General features: G+C 38.9%; 1 protein-coding gene across 1 annotated transcript in view; it reads left to right on the forward strand.

Annotated features, from left to right (window-relative positions):
* LOC306665182 (uncharacterized protein) overlaps nucleotides 1–18,359 on the forward strand; it is a gene marked incomplete at its 5' end in the record, with an annotated part of 55,537 nt that extends 37,178 nt beyond the window's left edge. The window contains one exon of the mRNA XM_079146510.1: nucleotides 18,109–18,359. Within this exon, the coding sequence (XP_079002636.1) occupies nucleotides 18,109–18,119 (11 nt within the window). The 3' untranslated portion in view covers nucleotides 18,120–18,359. The remainder of the gene's footprint in view (nucleotides 1–18,108) is intronic.
* Between the last annotated feature and the right edge of the window lie 8,602 nt (nucleotides 18,360–26,961).

Here is a 26,961-nt window from a genome sequence, read left to right on the forward strand (position 1 = left end):
CATGTACCCTGAGGCCAGAACGGTGACAGGATCCTGTGACTTGGACATTTCTTCTGAGAGGGTCAGCTATGGTGGCTTGCACCTGTAACCCTAGGGCAAGGAGACTGAAGCAGGAGAGTTGCAAATTCTGACTAGCCTCAGAAACTTTGGCAAGACCCTCTCTCAAAATAAATATAATAATTTTTTTAAAAGGGTTTGGAATGTAGCTAAGAGGTAAAGTGCCCCTGGATTCAATCCCCAGTGCCACATACAAAAAGTAATAATATTGTTCTTTCCATTTTACTGATGAAACAAATCTTGAGAGGACAATTCAACCAGGCCAATGTCCCATAACAAATAGGTGGCAGAGGCTGGATTTGAAATTCACATGCTTAACTATGATTAGATGCTTTCAATTTCTTTGCTTTTTTTTTTTTTTTTTTTTTTCTTTTTGATTTTTACCAAAAACTCAGTCCTTGTCCCCAATGCCAACAGGCATTGAGGGCATGGTTTTAAGAAAATGAAAAAAGAAGTTTTATTGCTTTGCTAGCCCAGAGGACTTCTGTCCCAGAGGCTGTTTTTCTGCCCATCAGGGGGAAGAGGGGGCTTTTAAAGAGGTGATTCAAAGGTTACATTCCATCTGTAACAAGTGTAATTCATTGTTAGTTTGGGAGACAATTTCTGAGATTTTCTAGTGCCATCCTCAAGTCTAAATTACTTCATTCCTGTGGTGGGTGTGTACTCAAGGACAGATAACTGTTGCCTAGGATGGGGAAGAAAGGTAATCCTGTTTCCCTGAGAGTGGGAGTGGGAGGATTAGGGAGGGGGAAGAAGAGAGGAAGAGAAACCTGTCCTTTTAAAAATAAATCACACTGGAAGAGCAGTATGGGCTATATTTAAAGGATAAAATAGACTACTGTTACAGTACCAGGAATTGAACTCAAGGGTGTTTAACCACTGAGCCACATCCTAAGCCCTTTTTATTTTTTATTTTGAGGCAGAGACTTACTAGGTTTCTTATAGCCTAGTTAAATTGCTGAGATTGGCTTTGAAACTACAATCCTCCTGCCTCAGCCTCCTGAGCCACTGGGATTACAGAAACATACTATCATGCCGGGCTCTTTTTTTGGCTCTTTTTCTTTTTTTCAAAGTAATCTAAAAACATTCACATTGTGAAAACTGAGGATGTCCTAAATTACAACATAGTGCCTGCTATCTGCAAAATAAATGAATGTTGAAAAAAGTGAGCAATTGAATAAATGGGTGACTAAATGCAAGAGGTTCCCATTAAAAAGGAAAATCTTGGCACTGAAACTCTGGGAAAATGCTGGAGAGAAAAAGGACAGAGAGAAGTTTTGTATTTTCACATTCTTTGGGAGTTGTGTTACTGAAGGCTCAGTTCTTGTTCCTAATGCCAATACAATAATGAAGATAAGATTTTGAGAAAAAAGGGAAAATAACTTCTATTTCTTTAATAGCAAAGGGGAAACACAGTATACTTCTGTTCCAGAAGCTATGTATCTCCCATTAGGGAGAACAGAGGGCTTTTATTTTTATTTTTGGTATTGGGTATTGAACCCAGGGGTGTATAACCAATGAACTATATCCACAGTCCTTTTTATTTATTTATTTATTTTTTCAGGGAGGGATTTCCAGATCATATGGTAATTCTGTACTTAACTATTTGAGGAACCATCAAATTTTTCATAGTGGCTGTATGAGGATGCTGATTTCTCCACATCCTCTTCAACATGTGTTGTTAATTCCTTGCTTTTTCATTCTAGTTATCCTATTGAGTGTTAAGTGGTATGTAGCTTTGATTTGCATTTCTGAGATGGTTGCTTTTTTTCTTAATCTTTTTTTTTATTAAAATATTTTTTATTTTTACAGACACATTTTGATTCATTGTACACAAATGGGGTACAACTTTTCATTTCTATGGTTGTACACAATGTAGATCCACACCATTCATGTACTCATACATATATAATACTGTCTGTTTCATTCTACTGTTTTTCCATCCCCACCCACTCCCACCCCTTTTTCCTCTGCATCATCCAAATTTCCTTCATTCTTCTCTTCCCCCCGCCACCCCCCATCATGCACTTATCAGAGAAAAAATTTGGCCTTTGGTTTTTTTGGGCTTGGACTATTTCACTTAGCATATTTTCCAACTTCATTTACCAGCAAATGCCATAATTTTACTCTTCTTTATGACTGAGTATATATTCCATTGTGTATATATACCACAGTTTCTTTGTCCATTCATCAATTGAAGGACATCTAGGTTGGTTCATCAATCTGGCTATTGTGAATTGAGCTGCTATGAACATTGATGTGGCTGTATCTCTGTAGTATGCTGATATAGGCCAAGGAGTGGGATAGCTGGGTCAAATAGTGGTTCCATTCCAATTTTTCTAAGGAATCTCCATACTGCTTTCCAGAGTGGCTGCACTAATTTGCAGCCCCACCAGCAATGTATGAGTGTACCTTTTTCCCCAAATCCTCTCCACACCTATTGTTGCTTGTGTTCTTGATAATCGCCATTCTAATTGCAGTAAGATGGAATCTTAGTGTAGTTTTGATTTGCATTTCTCTTATTACTAAAGATGGTGAACATTTTTTCATATGTTTGTTGATTGCTTGTAGATCTTCTGTGAAGCGTCTGTTCATATTCTTAGCCCATTTGTTGATTGGGTTATTTGTATTCTTGGTGTACAGTTTTTTGAGTTCTTTATATATTCTGGATATTAGTGCTCTATCTGAAGTATGAGTGGCAAAGGTATTGCCCCACTGTGTAGGCTCATTCTTCGCATAGCTGATAGTTTCCTTTGCTGAGAGAAAGCTTTTAAATTTGAATCTATCCCACTTATTGATTCTTGCTTTTATTTCTTGTGCTATGGGAGTCCTGTTAAGAAAGTCTAATCCTAAGCCGACATGTTGAAGATTTGGACCTACTTTTTCTTCTATAAGATGCAGGGTCTCTGGTCTGATTCCGAGGTCCTTAATCCATTTTGAGTTGAGTTTTGTGCAGGATGAGAGAAAGGGGTTTAGTTTCATTCTGTTGCATATGAATTTCCAGTTTTCCCAGCACCATTTGTTGAAGAGGCTATCTTTTCTCCATTGCATATTTTTGGCACCTTTGTCTCATATGAGAAAATTGTATTTATTTGGATATGTGTCCATGTCCTCTATTCTGTACCATTGATCTACCTATTTTGGTACCAATACCATGTTGTTTTTGTTACTATTGCTTTGTAGTAGAGTTGAAGTTTTGGTATTGTGATACCTGCTGCTTCACTCTTCCTGCTAAGGATTGCTTTAGCTATTCTGGGTTTCTTATTCTTCCAGATGAATTTCATAATTGCTTGCTCTATGTCTGTAAGGTACATCATTGGGATTTTAATTGGATTTGCATTGAATCTGTATAGCACTTTAGGTAGTATGGCCATTTTGACAATATTAATTCTGCCTATCTAAGAACATGGGAGATCTTTCATCTTCTAATGTTTTCTTCAATTTCTTTCTTTAGTGTTCTGTAGTTCTCATTGTCGAGATCTTTCACTTCTTTTGTGAGATTGATTCCCAAGTATTTTATTTTTTTCGATGCTATTGTGAATGGGGTAGTTTTCCTAACTCCTCTTTCTGAAGATTCATCACTTATGTATAAAATGCATTAGATTTATGAGCATTGATCTTGTAGCCTTCTACTTTACTGAATTCACTATCAGTTCTGAAAGTTTTCTGGTGGATTTCCTGGCTCCTCTAAATATATATTCATGTCATCAGCAAATAGGGCTAGTTTGAGTTCTTCTTTTCCTATTCGAATCCCTTTAATTTCCTTGATCTGTCTAATTGCTCTGGCTAGAGTTTCAAGGACAATGTTGAATAGAAGTGGTGAAAGAGGGCATCGTTGGCTTGTTCCAGTTTTTAGGGGGAATGCTTTCAATTTTTCACCATTTAGAATGATATTGGCCATGGTCTTAGCATAGATGGCCTTTACAATGTTAAGGAATGTTCCCACTATCCCTGTTTTTTCTAGTGTTTGAGCATGAAGGAATGCTGTATTTTATCAAATGCTTTTTCTGCATCTATTGAAAGAATCATGTGATTCTTGACTTTAAGTCTGTCAGTATGGTGAATGACATTTATTGATTTCCGGATATTGAACCAACCTTGCATCCCTGGGATAAAACCCACTTGATCGTGGCGCACTATCTTTTTAATATATTTTTGTATGCAATTTGCTAAAAGTTTTTTAGAATTTTTGCGTTGATGTTCATTAAGGATATTGGTCTGAAATTTTCTTTCCTCGATGTGTCTCTGTCTGGTTTAGTTATCAGGGTAATATTGGCTTCATAGAATGAGTTTGGGAGGGTTCCCTCCTCTTCTATTTCATGGAATACTTTGATGAGTATTGGAATGAGCTCTTCTTTAAAGATTTTGTAGAACTCGACTGAGAACCCATCTGGTCCTGGACTTTTCTTTGTTGGTAGGCTTTTGATGACTTCTTCTATTTCATTACATAAAATTGATCTATTTAAATTGTGTATATCCTCCTCATTCAGTTTAGGTAATTCATCTGTCTCTATTGCTCCTTGTTGGGCAACAAGGTCCAATGTACCTCCTCAGGGCCCACCTGATGAGAATACGGGCGAGCAGGATGATGAGTGTCGGCGGCAAAGCAAATACACCAGAGCTGGGAGGTCTGTCAGCGCACGGGGCACAGCAGGAATCTCATTTATTGAGGTAATTACACAACTTTTATGTAGGATGGGGGCTAGGCAGGAACCAATTAGCTTAAAGGTCAGCAAGGTACGGGGCGGCGGGGGGAGGGGGGGTTGTTCATGCAGGTGAGAGTCCTATAGGACTATATGGCAAGCACAAGCTGATCATGTTCGCGAAACTGTTGTTAACCAATCCCTGATGGTGGTTGGATTTATCATCATTAACTATTGAAACTGCCTTTGAGGCCTTGATCTTGCTCACTCGCCAGGGAGTAAGTAGTCAGCCTGAGTTAGTTAACGTGTCATTAGTCCCAACATGTCTCTAGAAACCTGTTGATATCTTCAAGATTTTCTATTTTGTTGGAGTATAGATTTTCAAAATAGCTTCTAATTATGTTTTGTGTTTTACTCGTGTCTGTTGTGATTATTCCTTGTTCATTCCAAATTTTAGTAATTTGAGTTTTCTCTCTTCTTCTCTTTGTTAGTGTGGCTAAGGGTTAATCAATTTTGTTTATATATTCAAAGAACCAAATATTTATTTTGTCAATTTTTTCCATTATTTCTTTTGTTTCAATTTCATTGATTTCAACTCTCATTTTAACTATTTCCTGTCTTCTACTACTTTTGGTGTTGCTCTGTTCTTCTTTTTCTAGGGCTTTAAGCTATAGTGTTAGGTTGTTTATTTGTTGACTTTTTGCTTTTTTTATTGAATGTACTCCATGAAATAACTTTTCCTCTAAGTACTGCTTTCATAGTGAAACAGAGATTTTGATCTGATGTATCTTTGTTCTCATTTACCTCTAAGAATTTTTTTATTTCCTTCCTAATGTCTTCTGTTATCCATTCATCATACAATAGCATATTATTTAATCTCCAGGCATTGGAGTAGATTCAGTTTTTCATTCTCTCATTTATTTCTAATTTCAATCCATTACGATCTGATAGAATACAAGGTAGTATCTCTATTTTTTGTATTTGCTAACATTGGCTTTGTCGCATAGAGTATGGTCTATTTTAGAGAAGAATCCATGTGCTGCTGAGAAGAAAGTGTATTCACACTTTGTTGCATGGTATATTCTGTATACGTCCATTAAGCCTAATTATTGATTTGTTATTGAGATCTATGGTTTCTTTGTTCGATTTTTGTTCGGAAGATCTATCCAGTGGTGAGAAAGGTGTGTTAAAATCACCTAGTATTTTTGTGTTGTGCTCTATTTGATTTCTGGAATTGAGAAGTATTTGTTTGATGTACATGGATGAGCCACTGTTGGGGGCATAGATATTTATGATTGTTATGTCTTGATGATTTATGCTTCCCTTAAGCAGTATGAAATGTCCTTCTTTATCCCTTCTGACTAACTTTGGCTTGAAGTCCACATTATCTGATATGAGGATGGATACTCCGGCTTTTTTGCTGAGTCCATGTGCATGGTACATTTTTTCCCATCCTTTCCCCTTTAGTCTATGGGTATCTCTTTCTATGAGATGCATCTCTTGCAGGCAGCATATTGTTGGATCTTTCTTTTTAATCCAATCTATCAGTCTATGTCTTTTGATTGATGAGTTCAGGCCCTTAACATTCATGGTTATTATTGTGATATATTTTGTATTGCTGGTCATTTGACTCATTTTTATTTTTTGACATGACTTGGTTTCTCCTGTATTTGGCTATTCCATCAGGGTAGTTCCTCCCTTTGCTAATTTACATCATTGTATTTCATCTCTTCCTTATGGAATATTTTGCTGAAAATGTTCTGTAGTGCCAACTTTCTTTTGTAAATTCTTTTTACTTTTGTTTATCATGGAAGGATTTCATTTTGTTGTCAAATATGAAGGTAAGTTTTGCTGGGTATAAGATTCTTGGTTGGCATCCATTTTCTTTCAGAGTTTGGAAAATGTTGTTTTAGGGTCTGGGCTGAAAAATCTGCTGATATTCTTATTAGTTTCCCCCTGAATGTAATTTGATTCTTTTCTCTCGCAGCCTTTAAAATTCTGTCTTTATTTTGTATGTTAGGTATTTTCATTATAATGTGCCTTGGTATGAGTCTATTGTAAGTTTGTATATTTGGAGTCCTATAAGCCTCTCATACTTGATTTTCCATTTCATTCTTCAGATGTGGGAAATTTTCTAATATTATTTCATTGAATAGATTTTCATTCCTTTGGTTTGTTTCTCTGTGCCTTCCTCTATCCCAATAATTCTTAGATTTCACCTTTTCATGATATCCCATAATTCTTATAGATTCTGTTCATGATTTCTTACCATCTTCTATGTTTGGTCAACTTTGTTTTCAAGATTGAATATTTTTTCTTCAATGTCTCAAGTTGTCTTCCAGGTGTTCTATCCTATTGATTATGCTTTGTATGGAGTTTTTAATTTGGTTTATTGTTTCCTTCATTTCAAGGATTTCTGTCTTTTTTTTTTTTTTCTGTATCTCTCTTTATTGAAATGATCTTTTGCTTCCCGCATTTGCTCTTTTAACTGTTTCGTGGCGCGATTATTCAAAGCCTGCATTTGCTCTTTCATCTCATCGTATGCTTCTCTGATCATTTTAATTATGTGCATTCTGAACTCCCTTTCTGACATTGCTTCTGTCATTCTGTCATTGGATTTTATTGATGTAGCATCTAGGTTTGTTTGGGACATTTTCTTCCCTTGTTTTCTCATGTTGGTAGGGTATCTACCCTAGTAGTGAAACTCTATTGGCTTATAGTGTCCCTGTAGATTTCCTAGCCTTCAGTAGCCTGAAGTCTTGGAGGAACTTGATAATGCAGTGATACACAAGGAAGCTGCCCCTCTAGAGATGGTAGACTTCAAGTGGTATGTATTTCCTAGTGGTGGGAAGAGGCGCCTCCATTTGTTGACTGATGGTCAGTCAAAAGGGGGACTAGACTACGGGCTGAGGTGTGGCTGGTCTGGGCCTGTGTCTCTGGTTCTACCACCCTGGTGGGAAAGCCTCACCCAGTGGGGAAGACTCACCAAGGACATCTTGCTGGGCATCTCTCCTCCAAGAAGTTCTCTTTGGTTCAGAACTACCATCTGGACTGGGCAGCCCTCCTCTGCAACGTTCCCTTAGGCCCAGAAGTATCACCTGGTCTGGGGGACCTGGCTCTGTGAAGGACTCTCTCAATGTGGCCTCCTCTACAACATTCCCTGGGTACTGGACCTAATGCCCAGTCCTGGGACCCTCACTCTGCACTGAAGCCTCTTGCTGGGCAGTCCTCCTCTACAATGCTCCCAGTTATCTGGGTTCATGGCTCCAGCAGAGTAGTCTCACTGGGCATTTCTACTCCACAAAGATCCCTGCAGTCCTGGTCTACTGATCCATCAGAGAGCCTTGCCCAGTAAGAGAGACTCACCCAACTGCTCTGAGTTGGTCCCTAGTCTCTCAATACCTCCTCTTCTTGAATCCTGAGTCCTGTCAAAGGGCCTGCAGTCTCCTGTAGGTGTCTCAGAAAGGGAGCTGCGCTTCCGACGATAATGGCCACGCCCTCAGGAATAATTCAAAATGCCTGCACCAGTCTCCAAAGAAGCCTGGGAGCCCCAGCGAGGGTGCACGGAGTCAGCACAGAGGGAAGTGCAGTGTCCCTCAGCGGTAGGGGTGCAGGCTCAGCAATGGCATCCGACCTCCGCTTGAGGTCAGGGAGGCTGGCTAGCTCTGCCCAATGGCGTCCAAGCTCATCTTGGGGGTCAGGCAGGCCAGGTATTTGTAAATTCTTTTAACTTTTGTTTAACATGGAAGCATTTTATTTCATCTTCAAATCCGAAGGTTAGTTTTGCGGGTATAGGATTCTTGGTCGGCAACCATGTTCTTTCAGAGCTTGAAATATATTGTTCCAGGTCCTTCTAGCTTTTAGAGTCTGGGCTGAGAAATCTGCTGATATCCATATTGGTTTCCTCCTATCTGTTATTTGATGCTTTTCTCTCACAGCTTTCAAAATCCTATCTTTATTTTGTATGTTAGGCATTTTCATTATAATGTGCCTTGGTGTGGATCTGTTGTGATTTTGTGCACCTGGTGTTCTGTAAGCCTCTTGTATTTGATTTTCCATTTCATTCTTCAAGTTTGGGAAATTTTCTGATATTATTTCATTGAATAGGTTGTTCATTCCTTTGGTTTGTATCTCTGTGCCTTCCTCAATCCCAATAATTCTTAAATTTGGTCTTTTCATGATGTCCCATAGTTCTTGGAGATTCTGTTCATATTTTCTTACCATCTTTTCTGTTTGGGCAACTTTATTTTTGAGATTAAATATTTTGTCTTCATTGTCTGAGGTTCTGTCTTCCAAGTGGTCTAGTCTCTTGGTGATGCTTTCCATTGAGTTTTTTTTATTTGGTTTATTGTTTCCTTCATTTCAAGGATTCCCCACTTTTTTTATTTTTATTTTTTTTTTTTAGAATCTCTATCTCTTTGTTGAAATGATCTTTTGCTTCCTGCAGTTGCTCTTTCAACTGCTTATTGGTATGATCACTCATTGCCTGCATGTGCTCTCTTATGTCATCCTTTGCTTCACAAATCATCTTAACCATGAATAATCTGAAGTTCTTTTCTGACATTTCTTCTACCATACTGTCACTGGATTCTATTAATATAGAATCTAGATTTGTTTGGATTATTTTCTTCCCTTGTTTTTTCATGTTGTTCATGTATCTTCCCCTCCAGCAGTGCAGATCTGGGGTATTGCAGTTTCCCCCCTATAGGCTTATAGTGACCCTATAGGTTTCTACAACCTTTTCTTTAAGGGGAAGATTAATATTAGCAGTGCCCAGTTCAGACAGTATGCAATGCAAAACCAAATAGCCCCTATGAGGATTAACAATATTGTCATAATAAACAGAATGAGTTCAATTATTATCTTCAGTATAAGAAATAGATTTGCAATAAGGTCTGCAGTTTCTAATGGAGGACAAAGAGGATGCAGAGGGGTGTAGGATGTAGCTGTTAATGGGATAAGAAAAGAATATATAGAAGTTCTAGATAATAAAAAGTGTGAGAGTGTAATCAAAAGAAATTGGTTGTTAGCATGCAAAAAGGAAGAAAGAGATTCTGAGGGAACAGGTAAACAAAAGGAAAAGAGAGCGAGAAAAGTAAAGAAATAAAAACTTAAAGTTTTTCAATAAGGAGAAAAAGAAAATCTACACTATAACAGTCATATAGTATTCAATCCTCCCAGTCCTCAGTAGCCTGATGTATGAGAGGTACCTGACAATGAGCTTCAAGTCTCCAGGAGGAGTCTCAGGATGACTTTTGCCCCACCTAAAGATGGGAGATAGGGCTTCCAGGGTAATCCAAGATGGCCTCTCTGGTATCCAAATGTGTTGGCAAATGGGGAGTTGTAGCTCAGGGTGTGGGCGTGGTCAGTGGGAGGTCTTGGAGGTGGGGTGTTGCCAGTCTGGTTGCGGGATCCTGGAGGCAGGGTGCAATCAGTCATTCTGGGGGTCCTGGTGATAGGATGCAGTCAGTCGTTCTGGGGGTCCTGGTGGCGGGGAGCAGTCAGTCTGTGTGAGGGCCCCAGAGGCAGGGAATGATCAGTTGGCCTGAAGGATCCTGGAGACAGAGCTCAGTCAGTAAGGCCAGAGATCCTACTGGGACTGACTGTTGTCTCAAAGTGGCAGCAGCCACGTGTACCCAAACCTGCAGGTACTGTGACAGCGAACTTCCAGGCAACAGCAGGCAGCTGGCGCTCCACTGGCAGATTGCAGTCAGTTTGCTGACTGCTGTTGGACGATCGGAGGTAATATTCGGGTGGTGGGTGATGGGTAGGTGAAAGGCAGGCAATGGAAAGGCAAGAGGCAGGGAAATGGCGGATGATAGGTGCCTGACAGTGAGCAATCTGCACTCAAAAAGGTGTGGATATGCTGGCAGCCTGCCAGTGATCACAGTAGACAAACGGGGTAAACAACAGGAGATCGATAAGCAGCAAAAACTGCCTCACCAAGAAACAGATATCCTCTGCTTGAAATCCGAGGTACAGAGTGACGAGGAACACAGCCTTCCTCTAGTCCGCCATCTTGGATCTTCCCCTTTTTGAGGCATGGTCTCCCTAAGTTGCTTAAGGCTTCACTAAATTGCTGAGGTTGTCTTTTAATGTTTGATCCTCCTGTCTCAGTCTTCCTTACACTTTTCTTTTGTAAACCTATAAACCTATTTTTATGGGGGCACAACTTAAGAACAGACCGATCACCAATGAGAAGTCCAAATTTTAGAGTCTTTATTAAGCCAGCCAGCTGACTGTCTCACACAATGCCCCCCAAAAATGGCTATTGGGAGAACAGCCCTGACCATAGGGTTGTAGGGGTTCTTTTTTTTTTTTTTTTTTTTTTTTTTGTGGTGCTGGGGATCAAACCCAGGGTCTTGTGCTTGCAAGGCAAGCACTCTACCAACTGAGCTATCTCCCCAGCCCTTGTAGGGGTTCTTATACCAAACATCACATCAATCATGAATTGTCTGTTGCTATGATTCGAAATTACAGACTAACATCATGAGATCATCAACAGAGGGGGAAATGGATGAAAATGCCCCTTACCCAGGTACAAACTAAAGAATGGTTACTAATATCCACACAATCACCGTTCACGTGGTATATTATTTAGGAGCAATAGGAATCAAAAGAGAGCAATTTTTCATTACATAAGAATTGTCATTTTATATTGCTAAACATGTCATGCTAAGAAACTGATGATAGGAATAGAGGCGGGGTGTTCCCATGGGAGAAGCTAAGCAATTGTTGATTGGTACAGAGGTGGGGTGTTCCCATGGGAGAAGCTTATTTCCTACATAACATGGAGTCTCAGAGCAAAATGGAGTCTGTCTGGCCTATAACATTCTCATGGAACCAGCTCTGTCAGCCCATCACACTATTAAGTTCAGCATAGGGTTACATTAATGACACTTTCTAAAACTCTCTGTGTCTTATGAGTTTTTCAAATTTTAATTTGAAACAGGGTCTCCAAATTGTTAAGACTGGCCTTGAACTTGCAATCCTACAGCCTCAGACTCCTGAGTAGCTAGGATTACAGGCATGCACCTTATGGTATTTTACCATCTTAAAATTTTGGCTGGCCCAGGTGGAGACCAGGCTTGCCAATTGTTGGAGATAGCACAGAGCCCAGCACAGAATGTTTCTGTCGCATCTGTCATATGTAAACCAGCCAATCCCCAAACCGCATAAAACCACTTGCTATATGAAACTCACATACCAAACTAATGTTTTCCCTAAGACAATTCAGGGTAGGGACCAGGCATTTAAACCAGCCCTATACTGTATAGCCCAGGGCCTGCCAGAATTATACAGATTCACCAATCTTAAATAACTATTTCCCCTCCTCCTCCTCCTCCTCCTCCCCCCCCCCCCCCCCTCCTCCTTCTTTTTCTTCTTTGTTAATAGGGATTGAATCCAGGGGCACTTTACCACTGAGTTATATCATCAGTCCTTTTTATATTTTATTTTGAGACAAGTTCTTCCTAAGTTGCTAGGGCCTCAGTAAATTGATGAGTCCAGCCTTAAAATTGTGATCCTTGTGCCTCAGCTTCTGTAGTCACTGGGATTACAGGCATGTGCCACCATGTCTAGCTTCAGTCCTAAACTTCTTACCCTGCTTTTCCTTTCTTACAGAAACTCTACGAAAGGCTCTAACCTTGACTTCTCTTTTGCTCTTTTTGTTTGCCTCCTACCCAGACCTAATGCTTCTGAGGGGCTGGTGGCACATGCTTGTAATCATAGCAACTCAGGAGGCTGAGGCAGGGGAATTTCAAGTTCAATGCCAACCTGGGCAATTCAGTGAGACCCTGTCTCAAAATAAAAGGTAAAAAGGGGCTGGGGCCCCTGGGTTCAATCTTCAGTACTGCAAATATATAAAGAAAAGCAGTAAAAACCTGGTGCTTCCCTTGTAGCCCTGCAAAGTGTGAAGGGTCCCCTTTTCTTAAGAAATGTACATAATAAATTCTTATGTAAGCAGGGTGGGTGGTGCACGCCAGGGACTTGGGAGGCTGAGACAGAAGGACAGCTAGTTCAAAGCCAGCCTCAGAATCTTAGCAAGTCCCTAAGCAACTCAATGAGACCCTTTCTCAAAAAAAAAGGGCTGGGGATGTGGTGAAGTGCTCCTGGGTTAAATCCCCAATACCAAAAATAAATAAATATATATTTTTTTCTGGAACTGGGGATTGAACCCAGGGGTGCTTATTCACTAAGCCACATTCCCATCCCTTTTAAAAAATATTTTTTTATTTAGAGACAGGGTCTCCTTGAATTGCTAAGGCTGGTTTGAACTCAAGATTCTCTTGCTTCAGCCTCCCAAACTTCTGGGATAAATAAATTAAATTCTTATTTCAGTGGAAATGGACTTATCTATGCTGTCACTCATTACCTTCATAAATTAAAATCCTATGTGTGCAAATGAGACATTTGTGTGTTTTGGAAAGCTGTAATATGCTGGCATATAGCTCTTAGTAGTTCTATCTGTCTATCTATCTATTTATCTGGACTGGGTTAGGGAGAGAGAGTGAGAAAGAGAGATGAGAATAGAAAATATGAGTATAAAGTTATGAGGTGGAATTTAGTCTTATTTTAAAATTTGGGAGTTTAGCTATATTATCAAAGAAAGAACAAGTGCAAAACAAAACATTTTGGTATATAAAATCAGCATTTTTGAGTAACCCAATAGGAAAAAAGAGATTATTAAAACATATTTGCCCAGACCTTTATTGTTTTCCAAACTATGGCTTAAAAGGCAAAAGAAGCTCAATGTTATTAGTAAAGGTTAAATCTAGAATAGAAAGTATAAAGAAAGAAAATGTGTTTATGTGTATATGCATAGGCATTTTATTTTAGAAAGGCTTATTTTCAAAGAACTGCAAATGAATCATAACTATACTTAAAAAAAATAAAACAGTAACAGGTATTAAACCCAGGGGTGCTCTATTACTGCGCTATATTCTTAGCACTCTTTATTTTTTTTATTTTGAGACAGGGTCTCACTAAGTTGCTGAGGCTAGTTAGCTTCAAACTTCCATCCTCCTGCCTCAGTCTCTGGAGTTGCTGGGATAACAGGTGTGTTCCACCATCCAGGCTATTAACTACACCGTTGATCTGGTAGTATTATAGTGCCTGACTACTGGAGTTTAGTTTGCAGTTGAAAATTTTACAGATTATCTACTATGATTATTTGTCATGAAATGTGTTTAAATTTGATTAACAACATCTTTTCTTTTCTTTCTTTCTTTCTTTCTTTCTTTCTTTCTTTCTTTCTTTGTTTCTTTTTTTCTTTCTCTCTTTTTTTTTTTTTTTTTTCTTTTTTTTTTTTTTTTAAACTTGGCTTTAAACCCGGAGGCACTTTACCACTAAGCTACATTTCCTAATACCCTAATCCTTTGTATTTTTTATTTTGAGACATAATCTTGCCAAGTTTCTGAGGCTGGCCTAGAACTTGTGGTCCTCCTGCCTCAGCCTTCCAAGTTGCTATACTTCTAGGTTTGTGCCACCATGCCCAGCTGACTAGGCATGACTTTAAGACATTAGTCTTAAAGCCATGTTTGTTCACACAAAGTTTATACATATTTTAAAATTGATCAGCCATATTATCTCAACTCAGGCTGATCATGTACCCTTGCCTAATTATTAATATCACATCCTTTCACTCTCAAAAGTGTGCCAATTTGGACATAAAATTATGACATATTGCATATTCACCTCACTTCTCCTAGGACAGAATTGTTTTTATTATTGTTATGTTTTTGGTATCAGAGATTGAACCCAGGAATAATTAACCACTGAGTGCCATGACCTGCATGGCAGTTAATTCAGAAACTGGGCAAGGGGCGATGGGGGATTAGAAAAGACAAATAGACACACATAGAAAACGGAGATAGGCGGGACATTACACCCTGATAGAGATGTAATGACTCAGAGTAGCTCAGCACATTTATTCTATAGGTTTTAACATAAAAAGTGTTTTCTGTGAGAAAGTTTCTTCAAAACACACAGGACCAAGATCGAAGTTCTGGGAAGCCAATTTTTATTATCTTTTCTGTGCTCATAATTCTCTACCAAAGCAGCTGGTATCTGAAGACTGATAGTCCAATGGCAAGCATGGAACCTCCTCTGAACAGGGTGTCACCATAGCAACTGGGCAGTCTCAACTGTGCCTTTGTACCAGGAGTTCCCAGCTAAGCTGTGCTCCTGTCACTGGAGTATTCAAAGACTGTCTTTCAAATCACCACTCCTGACAACTAAGCCACATCTCCAGCCCTTTTTTTATGTTTTATTTTAAGGCAGGGTCTTGCTAAATCCTTAGGATCTCACTAAGTTGCTGATGAGTTGCTGGGATTACAGATGCACATCACCATGCCCAGAGAGAATTGTTTTAGTGCATGAGTAATGAACACAAACAGAAAGAATATTGATATAGAATGTTTGGCCTGAAAGATTTGTGTAAATCCTTTGTTTTAGTCATCCTTTTTGCTGTTGTAACAAAAGACCTGACAAGAACAATTTTAGAAGAAGAAAAGTTTATTTGGGACTCATGGTTTTAGAGGTCTCAGTGCATAGATGGCAACTCCATTGCTCTGTGCCACAGTGAGACAGAACATTATGGTGGAAGAATGTTGTGGAAGAAAGTAGCTCAGGACATGGAACCAGGAAGCAGAGAGAGAAAGAGAGAGAGAGCTCAGTTTGACAAGGACAAAATATGTACCCCAAAGGCAAACTTTAATGCTTAAGATGAACAGTTTTTAAAAAGTTATCAACAAATGCATTTATATATGACAAGTGATTATTAAATGTTATTACCACATTCAAGTTTGTTTTCTTGGTTTATTTGTAAGTTGACTTCAGTGCCTTTGGGCAGCAATCAAAAGTACCTGAAAGTTATCTGTGAAGTTGGACACAGAGGTGCAACTGCAGGAGGATCACAAATTTGAAGCCAGCCTGCACAGGTTAGCAAGAGGGTGTCTCAAAATAAATAAGTAAAAAGGACTGGGATGTAGCTCAGTGCAGAGCACCCCTGTGTTCAATCTACCCAACTGCAAGTGAACAAACAGAAAAAAAGAGACCATGTCTCAAAAATAAAACAAAACACATGGTATCGGTGAACCTAACCACAGCTTTTCTACTCAGAAGTGTACTGAGAATAAAACAAGTCAGATGAGACCTTTCATAATACATTGTGCTCCCAATGCCTCCTATATTCTGAAAATAGCTGATTTCGATGTTCTTCAGAATATATCTGATCTTTAGTCTCATAGTAATCCAGAATATCCTCCTAGTTCAACTTAAAATTCAATTATTAGGAAGCAGTTTGCAATGAGCAGTGGAATTTGAACCGAAAACATGGCAGGGTCACAGGTTTTCTTTAAGTTACTTTTGAAGTTTTCAAATTACTTTCAAGGCAAATGCACAATCAAAGAACTTACAAAACAACAACAACAACAGGTATGCAAACCTTGAGAATAAACAGGTAGAATGAAAGGGAACCAGTCAAGAACTACATCAAGAAAGATTAAGGGGCTATAATGTTAAAGTGTTAAGTATATATACAACTGCTGGATTTGGCAGGTTGGACCTGATGGACAATAAAAACACTCCCTTTATATAAGATAGTATTTATTTTAGTAATAATATGAAAGCAAGAGCAAACACAAAAGTGATAAGAGAGAAAGAAATTATATCACCAGATTGGGGGAAACACCAACACCTGAAATCATGTAGCTGGGGAGTCAGTTTTTTAGGGTTTGGACTGGAAAGTCCTGCTCAGAGTGTCCTCTCCATAGGTGAGACTCCAAAATCTTATTCCTAGTGGGACTCCTTAAATACAAGTTAGGACAAGTAAAGCTTTGTTCTAACAACCTTCATGACCTAGTGATTCCCTCAAGAATACTTCATCCCCCCAAGGACTGTCCAGATCCCCAAAGGGAGGAAGTGATAGCCTTGAGACTGAGTTCTTTTTTTGTGTGTGTGTGTTTTATTTAGAGACAGGGTCTCACTGGGTTGAGGAGGACCTCACTAAGTTGCTGAGGCTGGCTTTGAACTCAGTATCCTCATGCCTCACCTCCCAAGTTGCTAGGATTACAGGCATGTGCCACCATGCCCAGCAATGATTGAGTTCTTGTGAGTGAGCCAATGGAGAAGTCAGTGTTCTTTAGCTGTTCAATCAAGAATATGCCAAGGTCATGGCAGGCACATGGACAGGGAAGATCTTTAATATTTTCCTTAGCCCTTTTAGGGGACTATCACTTGATAATTTATTGGGGTCATTTGTAAAGCTAGGATTTATGGCCATAGGTTTCTCAATTTATCTCAGAAGAGAGATTTCTTTCATAGTACAATGTGCACCAAGGTGAGTTCTTTCAGTGACCTCATTACCCACATTAAGATAGAATTGACTTGTAGGTGAAGACCCCTGAAGAGGATGGCCAGTATGACAGTTCTGTCATAGTGTTGGAAAGGACCAACTAGGGTCAAAAACTCTACTGCTCAATGTTAAGGAGGAGTTGAACACCTTTGGCAAAGAGTACAAAGATGATTTCCAGTTTTTCTGACATTGAAATCAAAATTGTAGGTGATAGGGTCAAATCAAGGAAATGGAGGCCATACAAGTCTGAGAAGTTGGGGATAAGCCCTGGGAGAATGAAATGTCAATGTCTCCAGAGCTCTTTGATCACCAAGTTTACCTGCCTCCTTCCAAAAGGCTGCAGGCAGGGAATTGCTAATCAATGCCTCCTGGGCCCCTACCTGCCTGAATCACTCCATTTGGCCCTTCCCTCTGCCCATCTGCTTCTCACCTTTTTGCCATCTCACTAGCATCTCCAGAGCCTAGTCACATAGACAGGAAGGAGAGAGATAAGTGGGGAGAAAGTGGGAGAACAAAGGAAACTTTAGTCTGTAAGAGGGGCAGGGTGCTCTTGGGATTTCAGAACACCAGCCTTGTCCCCCTTCTCCCTCCTGGGAGAAGTCTGTGTTACTACCTTTAAATAAAACCTGCTCTATATATGCTTGCCTCAGTGTGCTTCTCTGGTGTTATGCTTCAACATTTGAGGAAGCAAAACTCATCACAAATAACTGGCGGTATCAATATCAAACAGCAATAAATTTGTAGATAACACTGTTTCCTTTGTCATTCTCTGCTTGAAGATGACAGACTCTCTCTTGAGCTCTCTCTCTGCTTGAACCTCACTTTGCTTTTACTTTGCTTTTCACTTATAATTAAGTTCTCTCTTGCATGGCTTTTGGTGTCTGACTTTAAATTTTCTTTTGTTCAAAAATTAACCAAGGTTTGGATCTTTAGTTCCCCACTCCCTTGTAACAAGCTCATGACACTTGTCTGCAGTGGGTTGCTTGGGGCTATACAATAAACCCAAAAGCCCCTTCAGAATTCTCAGTCTCTTCTCCTGCTTCTCTGTTTCAGGTTCTCCTTGACCCTGGCAAACTTTACGCCAAGTAGATGCTTGACATGGGAATGGGAAGTTTTGTTATTTGTGGTTTTTCACTCTTAATTAACATCTCTGAAGCTCTAGAGTTAACCATAAGAATGTTTAATTGGATGAAGACTGACCAGGCAGGGTAGAGGGGAACTTCAGTAGATGGGAATGTTCTATATTTGATTGTAGTACATGACCCAGCTGTTCATTCATCAAAATATATCAAATTTTAACAGTGGTTCACTTCGTGTTTTGAATACAGCCCTCACTGCTCTGCCACCTCAATTGATTTTTAAAATGGCCATGTTTCTTTCTCTTACTCTGTCCCTGCTCCTCCCTAATCTCTCCCACTCCCAAATGTCAAGGGAAGCCTTCCCCATTTTAGACAGTTATCTTTCCTTGAATCCACACCCACCATAAGAATGAAGTAATCCAGACTTTGGGGATGGTACCAGAAGATCTCAGAAATAACTATCTAAAATTAACAAGTGAATTACAACTCCAATGGAGAACAGGTGGCATATAGCCTTTGAGTTCCCTCTTTAAAATCCCCCTGTTCCTGCTGATGGGAAGAATCACAGCCTTCCGGACAGGAATCCCCTGTGTTTCTCCATTGCTAGCAAAATAATAAACCTTTTTCCTTTTTCTCAAAACCATGCCCTCCTCAATGGACTGGTATTGTGGACAAGGACAGAGCTTTCAGCAACAAAATGATAATTTTATTTCATGTAAGTTTTACTTCTTGAAAAAAAAAAGTAAAAATTGCAATGTTTTGCTGGGACTGGAATGTATATATTTATGGCTAAGCTTAGTGGTCCATGCCTGTAATCTCAGCTACTCAGGAAGCTGAGGCAAGAGGATTATAATTCAAGGCCAGCCTGAGCAATTTAGCAAGGCATTGTTTCTAAATTAAAATTTTAAGAAAGGTTTGGGGATGTAGCTTAGCATTTTAGTGCCCCTGTGTTCAACCCCTATTATGGAAGGTGGGGGCAGAGGGAGAGAGAAAGGGAATTCAATGGAATTCATTGTGAAAATGTCATTTGAATAAAAAGCCTCATTCAGCGCAGCTCAGAGTGTGGGTCCTGGGCAGAGATGTCAGCATCACCTAGAAACTTGATTGAAATGCACATTCTCAGGCCTTACCCCACACCTACTGGGAGGGATGCCCAGGAATCTGCCTTAACAAAATCTTCAGGTGATTCTTAAACTCATTAAAGTTTGAAAAGCACTTGTTGACTGAAAGCCCAGAATCATCTAAGTGTGTCTTTGTTTTGTATTTATTGGTCATCTACATAGTAATTCTCAGATGAGACAGAAGCAACTATTTTTTTAGTTTATTGTGGCATTACATTATTGGTTCTGATGATGGGAGGGAAAATGAGAGTAAAAAAAAAAAAAAAAAATATATATATATATATATATTTTTTTTTTTTTTTAACCAGTGAGCCACATCCTAGCCCTTTTTATTTTTTATTTTGAGACAGGGTCTTGCTAAATTGCTGAGGCTGGCCTAAAACTTGAAATCCTCCTGAGTCACTGGAATTAAGGCATACTCCACCAAGAAATATACCTTTTTCTTCTCTCTCTCTCTCAGTCCTTTTTTAGATGCTAAGTTACTTAGGGCCTTGCTAAATTTTTGATGCTGGCTTTTTTTTTTTTTTTTTCAATGGTGCTGGGGATTGAACCCAGGGCCTTGTGCATGTGAGGTAAGCACTCTACCAACTAAGCTATATCCCCAGCCCTGGTCCTCCTGCCTCAGCCTCCCCAGCCACTGTGATTACAGACATGTGCCACCATGCCCTGCAAAATGTTCCTTTTTTCAAAGCTTGACCTGAATACAGCCATCTTGAGTTGAAAGTGCCATGATTGCCCCTCAATAACCATGATCTGTTTTCCTTACATAGTTTCCCAGCAAACTATAAATAAACACAACCATAAGAGTGGTATGTGCACCTTTACAATTGCCTGAGGACTTGATATTAGCTTGTGCTAAACCATGTACATTCCAGCTGGGATGAAGTCACTTTTTTTTCCTGACTACTATATATGCCCCTCCTTCTAACCCAAATTTCAGGGAATTCACTCGTCTTGCTGCTACCAAGGATCATGTATCCATCAGTAAGTTCACCAATAAACTACACTCAATATTTCTGCCTTTTTTTTTTTTTTTTTTTTTTTTTTCGTACCAGAGATTGAACCTAGGGGCACTTAACTACTGAGTCGCATCCCCAGACCTGTTGAAAATATCTTAGACAACAGGGTCTCACTGAGTTTCTTAGGGCCTTGCTAAATTGCTGAGGCTGGATTTGAACTTGCAGTCCTCTGCCTCAACCTCCTAAGCCGATGGGATTATAGGCACACACCACCACACCTAACTTTTAAAAAATATATCTATACACACACACACACATATATATTATTTAGTTGTTGATGGACTTTTATTTATTTATTTATATATGGTATTGAGGATCAAACCCAGTGTTCTACCATTGAGCACATGCCAGGCAAGTGCTCTACCACTGAGCCACAACCCTAGCCCTGTTTCTGTCTCTTTCTTTCATCTCACAGCACCTGGGGACTTATTTTCATACACTGGAACCAGACTGTTCTGGAGCACCACCAACATAGTAAGAAGGCAAGATGAAAGAACTAGTCTTCTGACTTCAAGCTCTATGTTCCTTTCCCTACATCTTAATTCTTACAGTAAATTCCTATATTCAAGCTGTACTCTTATTCACAAGGTTGATAGATTCTGGCAACGAGATGGAGAAAGGAAAGTGTGCGCTGTGTGTGAATTCCAGTAGGTAAATAGTGGGAATATGACAGGGAAAAAAAATTTTTTTTTTTTTTTTTTGGTACTGGAATCGAATCCAGGGACACTTTGTTAAGGTGAGATTGCAATAAATCACCAAGTCAATCTTGAAGCAGGAGATGGAATTTTATTCGCAAGCTGGTTGGCTGAAAGGCAGGCTGCAAGTTTGCACTCTTTGACCCACTCCAGAAGTTAGAGCACATCTTTTATAGTTCCAAACCACAAGTAAAAGATGTCAGCATCTTAATCATAAGTGACTGTTGCTATGATTAAAAATCACAAACAAAAATCATCTAAAATCATAAGCAGAAAGGGAAATGGGTCAAAATGATCCTAGATGAGTACAATTTAAAGAATGGTTACTAACATCTAGACAAATGTTCTTTGACATTCTATGAGATTAGGGTACATTGCACAAGTAAAGTGTATAAGGATAGAAGGAACAATTTTGACATTTTGTGTTGCCAAATGCAAATGCTGTGCTAAGCAACTGTTGATGGGTACAGAGGAGGGGTTTTCCCATGGAAGAAGCATTTCTTACATGATGTGGAGTCTTGGGGTAAAAAATGGAGTCTGTTTGGTCTTTGCCCATATAGCTTGTCCCATAACAGCTTAACTATTTAGCCCTATCTCCAGCCCTTTTTATTTTTTTTTATTTTCAGGCAGGATCTCCCTAGGTTGTTAAGTCCACACTAAATAGCTGAGGCTAGATTTGAATTTGCTATCCTTCTGCCTCATACTTTTGAGCTGATGGGATTACAGGCATGTGCCACTGCATTCAGCAGGGAAACAATTTCTAAGGTTAAAAGTGAACATTATCACCAGGTGCATTGGTGCACACTTATAATCTCAGTGACTCAGAAGGCTAGGCATGGGTATTACACTTCAGAGGCCAGCCTCAGTAACTTAGACCCTCAGCAATTCAACAAGCCTCTGTCTCAAAATAAAAAATAGAAAGGACTGAGGCTGTAGCTCTGTGGTTAATTACCCCTGGGTTCCATACCCAGTATAAAAACAAACAAACAAAACAAAACAAACAAACAAACAAAAAACAAAAATAAGAGATGGCCTGAGATCACGACTGTTGAAAACCAATATTTTAAGGTTGAAGTTGAAAGAAAAAAGAATCAAAGATTCTCTTGAGAATTGACTTGAAAAATATTCTGGTTACTGTCACCTGGTTGGAGGCTCCTGGGCCATCAATAATGGTGTTGGCACTGCTGGCAAGCTCTTAATTCTCATTCAGAAATGTCTTCAAAAGACCAGAGGGAGTTAGAAATTTGGAATCTTTTGAGATTTGCTAGTTATTAATAAGATAATAGGTTAACATTATAGAATTATAGAAAATATTACTGAATTGAAAAGATTATAGTAGGAATTTAATCTTCTTTTTTGTGATTCTACTGTCACCTACTCTCCTGAGTCATTATCCATAACTATATCTATTCATCTAAGAATCCTTGATGTCCTCTGGCAGTTGGCATTCAGACTATTTTGTTCCTTTGAATGATAGCCTTAGTGGGCTGACAGATACCCAGACTTTTATATAAGTCCTGCTGTGTCTTGTAAGATGATTGAGTAAATGTATTCCTGTAAAACATTACTTCTCCAAATGACCATGGCAATAATATTCGTATTGTCATTAAATGAGTCACTTTAAGTCAAACTTTCTCCTAATCCCTACACTTTTTCTTTCTAAAATGAGACTTAACTGAAATCAGTGGGGATTAATTGGAAAGGATTGAATGAAATCAGAAGACCTGAATTTCTCTCGTTGTTTTACCTCTAATTGTGATACCAGAAGCAAACCATATAATAGTCTCATTAGAAGACCCTGTTGAGAAAAGCAGGAACTAGGAGCCATCTGGTATATAAAGTGCCTGCTGGTTGAAAAAATTATGGGGCTAAAAATAATCTCATAGGATGACTGTTGAAATTAGGCACCAGGGCAGATAAGCTGGCTATTGACCAACCCACAAGGCTGTCCATTTTCTAATCCCTTTCCAGGGATCAGACATAAATAGTGTTGGAAAAACCACAGCCCTGGTTTGGTTGTGAGGGTGAGGGTTGAGAAGCACATAGTTTCAAAAAGACCATAAAAATAGAGGCATCATCAAAAATTATCATGATACCTCTCCACAGGTTTGAATATAGTATATATTCAATACATTCAATATAGCACATGATATAATGTAAAATATGTAAGCCTAAAGAGGTATGACTGACTAGATGCATGATTGGCAATAATACCAAAAATGGCCAAGAATGTTGACATAGATTTGATGTAGACATTTCCAGATAAATGCATGTTGCCAAGTGTGGTGATACACACCTGTAATCTCAGCAACTCAGGAGAATCACAAGTTTGAGGCCAGCCTCGTCAATTTAATGGGTCCCTCAGCAACTTGCAAGACTTAATCTTAAAATAAAAAATAAAAAAAGCTGGGGTGTGGCTCAGTGTTTGCACACCTGGGTTTAATTTCTGGTACCCCCAAAATGCTAATAATGTTAATAATATAGTGCTATATTATTTCTAAACTTATAGTATATAAGACTTAGGAAATTGAGGAAGGAGAATGGCAAATTCAAGGTCAGCCTGAGCAACTAACTCATCAAGATCTTGTCTCAAAATAAAAGGAGCTGGTGATGTAGCTCAGTAATAGATTGTCCCTCAATTTAATCCCCAGTACCCAAAGGGAGTAAGAACAAGCATATAAAAATCATTCATGTTCACTTTTTCCATGTTTATTATGAAAATTTTGAACATGAAATTGAAAGAGTTTTACCTGTATGCTCATGACCTAGATTTCACCATTACATTTGTCATAGTTACCTTATTGAATATCTTGTCATCTTGTCACTCTACCCATCCCCTATCAACCATCCCCATCTTGTTTGTTTATTTATTTATTTTTGCATCCCTGGGGATTGAACCCAGGGGCACTCTACTATTGAGTTCCCTACCCCTTTTTATTTTATTTTGAGACAGGGTCTCTCTGAATTGCCCAGTTTAGCCTCAAACTTGTGTTCCTCTTGCCATGCTTTTCAAAGTAAGCTGAAGACATTAGTATATCTGAGCCTTAATTTGTGTGTGTGTGTGTGTGTGGTGGTGCTGGGGATTGAAACCATGTTCTTATGCATTCTAAGCAGACACTCTACCATTGAGCCATATCTCCAGCCCCACATCCTTAAACTTATTATTATGTATTCTTTTCAATTTTTTTTTTTATACTGGGGATAGAACTCAGGCCTCAAGCACGCTAGGCAAGTTTTCTACCCCTCAGCTACATTCCTAGTCCTACAGTTTTTACTTTTAATATAACATTTACAATCAAATTGATGAATCTAAAGTCTACTATTCCATGAGGTCTTATATGTATGTTTGTGTGTGTGGTACTGGGTGCTTTACAACTAAAATACGTCTCTAGTCCTCTTAATTTTTTTCACTTTAAGATAGGTTCTCAATAAATTGACATCTTGCACTTGTGGTCCTTCTGCCTCAGGCTTCCCAGTAGGTGGAATTACAAGTATGTACCACAATGCCCGGTTATTTCCATGAGTTTTAACAAATGCATACACACCTGTGTTTCCTAAACCTCTATCAAGATTTAAAACATAAAGATATCACATAAAGATCTCTTAAGTCCCTTTGCAGACAGAGGAGTCTCCATTTCTACCTCAAGCGAGTTTTTCCTGTTTCAGAACTTCATAGAAGTAGTCATACAATGTGTACATTTTTGTGTGTTATACTCTTACTCAGCATAATGCTTTTTATTTTTTTATTTTTGCTAGTGCTAGGGATTAAATCCAGAGTTCCATGCATGCTAAAATAAACTTTGCCCCTGAGCTGTACCCCTAGCCCAGCATGATGTTTTTAGATTGCCCCCAATTTGTTGTGTGTATTAGCAATTTTGTTATGAATTTTTGACCCTAAGTCTTTAGGATCTTTTTCCCCTTTTGGAATGAGCAAGTAATAAGACTGAACACCAACTAAGCAATGAAGACGTTGATTGTTGTTCAAGAATAGAGGAAGTGGGAGATAAATCAGAAAACCAATTTGTTGCCCTTTGAAGATCAGGAGGTATAGATATAGGATAAAAGAAAGAAGAGGATGGGATAGGCTAATGAAGGGGGGGAATCTTCAAGTACTTTATTATAATGAAGTCAGAGGTTGTCTGCTGTCACTCTGGTGGTCATCTTAGATGGAACCGGTTTGTGTGTGTGTGTGTGTGTGTGTGTGTGTGTGTGTGTGTGTGTGTGTGTCTGTGTGTCTGTGTGCCAGGGATTGAACCCAGGGGTGCTTAATCACTGAGTCACATTCCCAGCCCTTTTTCATATTTTATTTAGAGATAGGGTCTTGCTAAGTTGCTTAGGGCCTTGCTAAATTGCTGAGGCTGGCTTTGAACTTGCCATCCTCTTGCCTCAGCCTCCCAGGTTGCTGGGCTTATAGGCATGCACAGCTGCTGGGTTGGAACAGGTTTTGGCTAGCTCACCTGAGGAAGAATTTCTGGTCTTCAGACATTCTGTCCTTAAAGACAAATAAGATTGGCGTGGGGCAAAATTCAGTTGGGCCATCCAGGCAATATAGACCAGGGAAGGGTAATGATTTCTTCATTTTTATATGTGTATGCATATATGTATTTTGTGTAGAACTGAGAATTGGATCCAGGGACTCTCTACCACTGAGCTACATCTAGCCCTTTTAATTTTTTTTTTTTTTTTTTTTCTTTGAGTTAGAGCTCTATAAATTGTCCAGGCTGGTCTCAAACTTGAGATCTTCTTATTTCAGCCTCCTAAACCACTGGGATATTTATTTGTTTTTTTAAAGGTTTTTTTCCTTTATTCTTAAAAAAAAAAAACTTAATTTTTAATTGTTGGTTAGTGCTCTGTTTCATGAATATACTACAACTTGTTTATCCATTTTGTTGATGGATAATTTTTTCCAGTTCCTCATGAATAAAGTTGTTATGAACTTTTTAAATTTATTTTTTCATATTTTTAATTGGGGCATTAAAATAATATTTTAATGCATAATATTGGGATTGGTTGTTACATACTTATTCATGCAAACAACAATATAATTTGACCAGTATCATTCTCCAGTATTTCTCCTTTTCTTCCCCTCCTCCCCAGACCCCTTTCCTCTAATATTATTGTTATGGGGCACAACTTAAGAACAGAATGATCACCACTGAGAAGTTCACATTTGAGAGTCTTTATTAAGCTGGCCAGCTGACTGTCTCACACAATGCCCCCAAAATGGCTATTGGGAGAACAGCCCTGACCATAGGGTTGCAGGGGTTTTTTATACCATAAATCAGTACATCACTCATAAGTATCTGTTGCTATGATTCAAAATTATAAACTAATATCATGAGATTTGAAATCATTAGCAGAGGGGGAAGTGGGTCAAAATGACCTTACTTAGATACAAATTAAAGAATGGTTACTAACATCTAGACAATTGCTATTGACATCACTGTTTACATGGTACAGTGCTTAAGAAAATAGGAAGCAAAAAGAGAACAATTTTTCATTACACAAGAATTGCCATTTCGTCATTTTGTATTGCCAACCATGTCATCCTAAGCAACTGTTGATGGGTACGGAGGTGGGTGTTCCCATGGGAGAAGCATTTCCTATATAACATGGAGTCTCAGAGCATAATGGAGTCTGTTTAATCATTGCCCATATATCCTGGCCTGTAAATTCTCGATGGAGTCAAATCTGTCAGTTCCATCACATTATGAACATTCTTTTTTTTTATTTAGCTATTAATTTTTTACAAGCTGCATTTTGATTCATTGTACACAAATGGGGTACATCATTTCATTTCTATGGTTGTACACAATGTAGAGTCATAACATTTGTGTAATCATACATGTACATAGGGTAATGATGTCTGTCTCATTTCATCATTTTTCATACCCCCTCCCTCTCATTTCCTTCTACATATTCTAAAGTTCCCCCATTCTTCTCTCATTCCCCACCCCCCCACCCCTATTATATATCATTCTCCACTTATCAG

This window comes from Sciurus vulgaris, assembly GCF_902686455.1.
Source record: "Sciurus vulgaris genome assembly, chromosome: 1".
In the NCBI taxonomy this organism is placed as follows: Eukaryota; Metazoa; Chordata; class Mammalia; order Rodentia; family Sciuridae; genus Sciurus; species Sciurus vulgaris.